Here is an 8,208-nt window from a genome sequence, read left to right on the forward strand (position 1 = left end):
TCACATGCTGATGAAACATTACGTTTTATGCGTTCCTAGGTACGCCATTGGGGCTTGTAAGTTACTCATTCGGGTCTGTTAAGACCAATGCTTTTTTCTTATCATGGCGTGCTGGAAGTAAAAGAGGCAGACTTTTGTGTTACGCCTGGCAAGGTCAGCTACAGTCGTCAGAGGATATAAATCGATGAAAAGATGAGAGTTTATGGACATAAGGCTAGCGATATCAAAAGAAAGTTTCCCTTAGCCCTTAAGGACAAACTAGGTGCCCCATGTTGGTGGAAGTACATTTCCTAGTAATGGACATGCTGACAATATCCACAGAAGATGTAGCAAGAACTATATGCATTCTTTGGAAATTGTCAGAGCGATGGAACGATTAGCTCGAAACGTGTGTTCGGCAATGGCGGACGGAATCCCAGTCACCAGAGACATCTAGTGGGAAGCATTCAATTGATTTCCTTAGTTGTGCAAGAGCGCTACCGCCTCGGCTTGGTTGCCTACCATCAAAAACGCGCATTCCATTGAACCCATCTGGCTACCTTGTAAGGGATCTATGATACAAAATAACACACTTAAGAATGGTCTGGTCACATGCGGTTTACATCTTATTATGTGGGTCTGGCATTGGCACGTTATGCTATAGTTTGACCTTCCACATTGAGGATGTGGGTCCATCAGCAAAGGCTTTTCATATTACTACGTGATAGCATTGTTTTATTTTTTTACATCCGCTATCAAAACTACCGTCGCCTTCGCACAAGCTCTGCAGCGAGATAAAACAATGGAGTACATAGGACGTGAACCTTGTATTCCCAGTTACTGGAAGCATGACGAATGGTGCAATCACGACGGGTAATGGCCGAAGCATATCACACATGGACACATGTCAACAACTGGAACAACGGACGCTGCAGTATGGAAGACAGGACAAGACATGTAACGAACGCAGCTGTCTGCCGTTCAATGTTTAGATGGAAAAACTGTTTATTCAGCCTTCTCCTCGACTTCAGCAGCCTTGGCCTCCACGTTGTAGATCAGAGGAGTGCCGAAGCTGTACGGGTGGAGACCATAGGTCAGGGGAAGGGGAGAGGCAGCGTAGGTGATGGGGGCCGTCTTGACCTCAACCTTCTTCACCTCCGGGACGGCGTAGCGAACAACAGGGGCGGTGTAGTGGACAGCGGGGGCGGCGTAAGAGACCACGCTGGGCACGTACGTCTCGTGCTCCTTCTCGGTGACCTCGAGAAGGGTGGTGTCGGCCGGGGTGTCGGCCTCCACCTTATCCAGAGTGGTTGTTTTGAAGGTGGCCTTGGCCAGGGCGGGCAGAAGCACGGCGCTGCGACGGCGACGCTCGGCGGCGACGACGGCCGGCTCCTCCTCGGCAGCCTCCTCGACAGCGGCACTCTCCTCCTTGGCTTCCACGTTGTAGATGAGAGGGGCACCGTAGCCGTACGGGTGCAGGCCATAGGTCAGGGGAAGAGGAGAGGCAGCGTACGTGATGGGAGAGGCCACGTGCTTAACCTCAACCTTCTTGACCACGGGGGTGGTGTATGTGATAGCAGGAGCAGCGTAGGCGAAGGCGTTAGCAGCGTAGGTGATGGGGGCTGCCTTGACCTCAACCTTCTTCACTGCGGGGACAGCGTAGGAAACCACCGGGGCGGTGTAATGGACGGCGGGGGCGGCGTAAGGGACCACGCTGGGCACGTACGTCTCGTGCTCCTTCTCAGTCACCTTGAGCAGGCTGGTGTCGGCCGGGGTGTCGGCCTCCACCTTATCCAGGGTGGCCGTCTTGAAGGTGGCCTTGGCCAGGGCGGGCAGAAGCACGGCGCTGCGACGGCGACGCTCGGCGGCGACGACGGCCGGCTCCTCCTCGGCAGCCTCCTCGACAGCGGCAGTCTCCTCCTTAGCCTCCACGTTGTAGATGAGAGGGGCACCGTAGCCGTACGGGTGCAGGCCATAGGCCAGGGGAAGAGGAGAGGCAGCGTATGTGATGGGAGAGGCCACATGCTTGACCTCAACCTTCTTCACCTCGGGGACAGCGTAGGAGACCACGGGGGCGGTGTAGTGGACGGCGGGGGCGGCGTAAGAGACCACGCTGGGCACGTACGTCTCGTGCTCCTTCTCGGTGACCTTCAGCAGGGTGGTGTCGGCCGGGGTGTCGGCCTCCACCTTATCCAGAGTTGCGGTCTTGAAGGTGGCCTTGGCCAGGGCGGGCAGAAGCACAGCGCTGCGACGGCGACGCTCGGCAGGGGCGACGGCCGCCTCCTCCTCGGCAGCCTCCGGGGCGTCGGTGTCGGGCGCAGCGGCGGCAGCGGCCGCCGCCTCGGCGTACTTCTTGCGGAACTCGGCCTTGGCGGCGGCCACCTCGGCCGTGTCCTGCACCGGCTCGGGAGCCACGCCGTCGAACACGGGCGCCTCCAGGTTGAACTCGGGCGCCTGCAGGTTCGCCTCCGGGGCCACAGGAAGGTTGGTCGCCTTCACCTGGAAGCCGTTGACATCGTCGGCCGTGTAGGAGACGGTCTGCACCTTGCCGTTGGCGTCTATGTAGCTGTAGCTGCCAACGGTGGCGCCATCGAACCTCCTGAACTCGTTCTTGGCAGACGGGCCTCCGGCGTACCCATAGTTGAACTGGCCCAGCTCATCCTGAGCGTGGTACTGCGAGCTGACGGTAGCGGCTGGCGCCGCGCTGTACACCGTCGGAGCGTAATGGTTGTACGCGCCGGCGGCGTAGTAGCTCACCGGGCTGTACCCGTAGTACGGGTACCCAACCGGCGAGTACTGGGCAGCGCCCAGCGCCAGGACAGCGGACAGTGCGACCTGCGGGAACACAGACGGTTGGGCTGAATAGTGGGAACTTGCTTATAATTGAGCAATACTTGATCGTATTGCATTGAAGCAAACAGATCCTTCTCCAAACGACCGCGAACTAACTGGAACCAGCATACAGGGCATAAGGCATTGGTGAAGCTATGCTTTTGGATTTATGGATGGGGAGTTTTGGACCTATGTCTTGAAAGCAAGGCGATGATGTTCACTTAGGTGAAATTTTGGGATACCGTACTTCAGGATTGCGGCATCTGCTCTTCAGTTTTATCATATGCATGCTGACGTCATGTATCCGCAAATTGATTTCTATTTTTGATTTGAGCTTCATATACCTGCAATTTTGCAACCCTTTGCAATTTGAGTATTAGCTTCAAGCTAGGAAGTTGCCAATTGTTCTAGGTTTTTTAATCGCTTGAATGTTCTGTGCTGGTATCATGAAATTATAGAAAATGGCCTTTTCAGTTTTTTTTATGCCTGCGTTTTTCTCGTTGTGAGAGTGTAAGTCGTTTTACGAGTGCCATCCAACTCATTTTGATTATCATGTTTGTCATTGAGTACAACGTTGCTGTTTGGTGCCTATAGGGGTGCATATATCAGACAAATTTCAGTGATTCCTTGCGGATTATATAACATACTTGCTGTCGGAAATGTGGCACATGGCTAAAGAAATCAGCTGTCGCTCATGTAATAAGCGGGACATAAAACTCCTGGCACTACTCCATGAAATGTGTACATATACCAATGTTTTGCGACAAATGTATCGTTTTCCAGCGGAATACGGCTGGTTGGAAATACCAAATAATTCGCTATACGTCTGGCAAGTAACACGTTATAGCAGGTCACAGCGACGCGATAGAACACCTAGTCTTGCACATAAGCATCAAAACTACAAATGCTAAGGGTCCCACCGCTGCCGAACACGCACACTCTAGCGGCTTCACTTACCAGAACCTTCATGCTTCCCCGCTGCAGGAGGACTGACTGTGCTGGCTGGAGGAGCTGGACGCGTTATATAGGCGGTCCAGGTAGAGCCGTGCCCGGAGGCGGTCCGGCTGCGCCTCGCTTCTCTCGGCTGCGGCCACGGGCGTGTCCTTCAACCCCGCCCATCAGTTCGGAGCGGGGCGGGCCGCTGTGACGTCAGCCCATGTCAGGGAGGCAGGGGCTTCCTCCCGACAGAGAGAGCCATGGCCGAGCGGCCCAATGAAATTTGTAGTTGGCTGTGTCGTAGACTTAAGCAAATTGAAGGAAAGCGCACTTTTTGAGGAATTCGGGTGGAATGAATGCTTGGCTGTGTCACATATTCCGGCAGATGGAAGCAGAGCGAGTTGTTTTGTGTAACCCGTGTTAAATACGTGCTTGGCTGCACTGCAGCACATATTCTAGCATATTGAAAGCAACACTAGTGGTTTCGTGGAATCCTTGTGGAGCTCATGCTGGTTGCGTCATCGATCCTGGCAAATCGAAGACAAAACTAAAGGTTTCGCGGAATCAGTGCCTCACTCATAGCTGGCTGTGTTACATATTTTGAGAAGTTGGAGAAAAAAGCGCCCTTTTCTGTAATTAATATCACTGAGCAGGCAACCCAAGCAAATATTCACCGCCACATGTTATCGCACTAAAACCTCAAAATGTTCAATGCCTGTCGGCCATGCTTTTGATGAAGTTTGGTTGTTTTGAGAACCCTTAATATGTTTTATTTTTCTCAACACTTTTCTCAACCTGTTTTTCCGCCAAATGCAAGCATTCGACATGGTCCCACCGGAAAAGTTACAACAGGCCAAAACAATGGCCACCCTAATATACGTCCACCGCAAACGTGTGCTTCCAAAGTGTTCATAATAAAACCGGCCAAAAATGACATACTTCGTTTCGCCCTCATTTCATGTCCCTCAGCGGAGATTACAAGAGCTCTATCATGCTACGTTCATCATTCTATGATCATGATCATGCCTCGGCTAACGATTGTGTGGCAAACCTAAATTCCAGCCAGACACCCTAAAGTCTAGAAGACAGATCTAAATGGCATGGACTTTAGACTAGCACCACCAGTCCACGCTACCTTAACACGCGCCCGGGTGGCCGGCTAGATACCCTTCGCTCGGGGGGGGGGTCATTTTGAACGCCCCTCTGAGATCTCGGGAACTAAAAGAGCTAGCAACACCATCTTAAACTGTACGTAAACTCACCTAGGTCAAAGCTTGAGCTTTCTAGACAATGGTCTTCAGGCCAAATAAGGTGAAATAATGTTAAAATTCCAGGTTGGTCTCTATAGTGCCCCCAGAACCTAGGCAACTGTTTCTAAGCAAAAAGTCACAAACCCTTTTGAGGTCGGGGTCAATTTGACCTCCCACCCAAGCGCGTGTTAAGGCTGTACAAACCACTCTGTAAAACGGTGGCATTCACCTGTTTGAACAGCTTGCCATCATTTCATGAAGGATTCACATGTGAGCGATTCGCTTGCTTCGACTTCCCTCACCTTTATCGCGAACCGGATGTATTAGCAAGGACGAACGCAGGATTAGAACTGGCAGTGTGGTGGGGGTGGACACAACTCAACAATTAAGACCAAGTTATGTCCGCCTCAGGCGAGAACAGTTTCTCGGGTAAAAACAGCATGTCATGTCATGTCGTGAAACAGCATGACATGTCATGTCGTGAAACAGCATGTCATGTTCTCGATCTTTCCATCTGTGTGTGTCTAAGTGGCATTCTTCACCGCCAAGAGCTGGGCGCGTACACCTAAGTACGTGCCATCAAGTTGGCATGGGAGGGGGTTATGCTTGCGAGGACTACTATGTGCGAGAGCTCCTGTTTTTTTGTTGTTGCTTGTTTGTTGTTTGCTGTGTTGCACAAACGGCGGACCGCGCTTGGTGTTTCTGCTACGCGATCTCCTGGAAAAGCCGTTATATTTTAGGTCAACGACGCTCACACGACTGGGGATCAGAAGATGCGCTCGCCGCTTTCCTCATTCCTGCAAAAAGTTGTTTTCTTTGTTGGTTGCCGAATATGATCCGGTATGACGGCGGCCATGAGTGCATGGACACAGATCGGCGGTCTGTTTTTCGCCTAATTGCATCGCAAAAAGTTTGTGCAGGAGTATATTTTGTGCGTTATTTTCGAGAGCGGCAGACATGTTGACTGAGCCTTTTTCACGATGACAGTTGTGAGTACATATGGATTGGTTGAGTCGAAGCGAGGAAAGAGCCGTGTCGTAGGTTTCCCATGTTAGATACCCGATTCAGACATTTTGTGGTGCCTTTGGCGTTCGACTTATTCGTAACATTGCAATATTCGGAGAAGACACGCTGAAAACACTGATGCATGTTCGGTCGGTTACGTGCCCCTTATCTGGGACTAAGTATGGGACATTTACTCCCAAAATATAAGAGTTGAGGAAGACTTTCAGCATACAATCTGACGTCGACCTGCTAAGTGCGTCGGAAGGCTATTTAAAGAAGTGTTGTTTTTCCTACTTGGATGACCGATACGTAGTGATCTATGCTTTCCAAGCTGCAAGCGTCTCTTAGATACCGCTTATCCCTGGTGTGCACTGCTTAAATGTAGGCAAAACATTGACACTGAAATCTTACGCCGGGTGGATAGGTTGGATTCAAATCTCCATCACATTTTTGCTGCTTTTTCCAACATGGTCTTGAAAATGCTCTCGAAATTTTCTCGCTTTCAATTCATTTTTTCCACGCACCGAACCAAAACTTCGCTTACATGCCATTGTCTTTCGGCAAAGGTATCAAAAAACATTTACACAGCATTACACTACGCTTTCTTCGTGTTTTAAGCTAAATATGCAACTTAGCAATTTACCTTTTGAACAGGAAAAAAGTCAAATAACTTGGTGCGCTCATTGAAAAAATATCTTTAACTTACGCGCTATAACGATTTTGTTGCAAGCATATTCAATAAGAATATTGAAATAATAAGCAAGAATAGCTATATCAGTGACAAAACAACGTCACATGTCCCCTAAAACACTTCAATTCTTCGTTATTTCAGTTGCTGCTGCTTAATTTGGGATATGGCTTATGTTTTTCAACTAGATAGGTTAGTATTTTTGAAAAAGGCTGTGCGCCTGATAGAAAACGTATCCCCCCACAAGCCTCTGAGCCAATCTTTAAACAATACAAATTGTTGAAACTCTTGGATATCGCTGAATTCCCAACTGCGCCTTGTGATGCATAAATTTCTAAACTCTAAGCTTTCTGCATCATTTGGTTTAATCTACAAGCGCTACGAATAAAAAAATGGATTCACTGAGGCGACAAAAGCATTTAGACTGACTTCTCTCTAATCGTAATTATGTACTATTTACAACATCTTGCCTTGGCCCTAGGCTAATGAACAACATTATGATCTCATATTTTCCAAGAATAACTGATATCACTGCATCAAAAGCCATCGTTAAGAACATCATCCGCAAGCATTTCGTGAACGCACATTAACGGGAATGTTCCACATTTGAAGATATTGAGGTGGGCATCAGATATGATGGGAAAAGCTTACTTATAACTATTGGTAAGCTTTAAAGGTTCAAAAACGACGCCAACTAGCAAAATTTCAAATCTTGTAAAAATGCGCTCCATTACGTCATTGTTTGATGCTGTCATAGAATGGTTTTGTGACGACAGTAAAGCCTGGCAGCATCTGACAGACAGACCTATAGAATGCTTCGAAACACGCAGAAGCTGACGCCAACCGGCCATTCTCGTCGCGGGGGCTGTGTCGGCTGGCGGAAGTAGTTGGTGGTTTGTTGGTGTATTTTTTGTCTTGGTGCTGGCTGTAAGAAAAGCTTTGGTGGAATGTTTGGCATACGCAACGTAGCAATCGCTAGCTCTTATGGCAGATCATTAAAATCAAAGCACGATGCGCTCTGCTGCTGCTGTTGCTGCTGTGCTGTTGACGATTTTGTCAATACTTTATTGTCGACCCATCGTTGCCTCCAATGCTGTAGTCCTGACATTGATATCATATGACGTGCACAATAGTTAGTTTCTGTATTTTTTGTAGCTGGAAATGCGGTGTCATGCGAAAATTAATAGATTATAACGTTGCTATGGATTGATTGCCAAAGAACTACCATTGCTTTGGTAAAGATGGTAAGGTTCGGCTACCAAGACTCGGCTACCAACGCCATACAAATGTGGAACATTCTCTTTAACGTAACCAACGTATTTGAGAATATTGCGATTTTTGGCCTGCAAGTTTGTAACTCACTTCATATTTAACTTGCTTCATGCTCCATATTCATGCTCTGATGTAGTTATATTCATGCACTTGTGCCCAAATTCATGGAGCTGGCTCCGGGAGTTCTCCCAGCAGCAAGCTCCGCTTAGATTGGTGGACTTGCTGGACATCCATCTCAAAACCCAA

At 49.1% G+C, this 8,208-nt stretch overlaps 1 protein-coding gene across 1 annotated transcript; it reads right to left on the bottom strand.

The window, feature by feature from the left end:
* Window positions 1–787: 787 nt before the first annotated feature.
* On the bottom strand, window positions 788–3,780 carry LOC119095267 (uncharacterized). Its single transcript, XM_037218127.1, has 3 exons — window positions 3,769–3,780; window positions 2,330–2,814; window positions 788–2,275 (listed from the first exon to the last, which is right to left on the bottom strand). Exons 1-3 carry the CDS (start codon window positions 3,778–3,780, stop codon window positions 985–987), a joined length of 1,788 nt encoding a protein of 595 aa, XP_037074022.1. The 3' UTR covers window positions 788–984.
* Window positions 3,781–8,208: the final 4,428 nt, after the last annotated feature.

The sequence above is a fragment of the Pollicipes pollicipes genome, unplaced genomic scaffold, assembly GCF_011947565.3.
Source record: "Pollicipes pollicipes isolate AB1234 unplaced genomic scaffold, Ppol_2.1 Scaffold_4219;HRSCAF=4965_pilon_pilon_pilon, whole genome shotgun sequence".
NCBI lineage: Eukaryota > Metazoa > Arthropoda > Thecostraca > Pollicipedomorpha > Pollicipedidae > Pollicipes > Pollicipes pollicipes.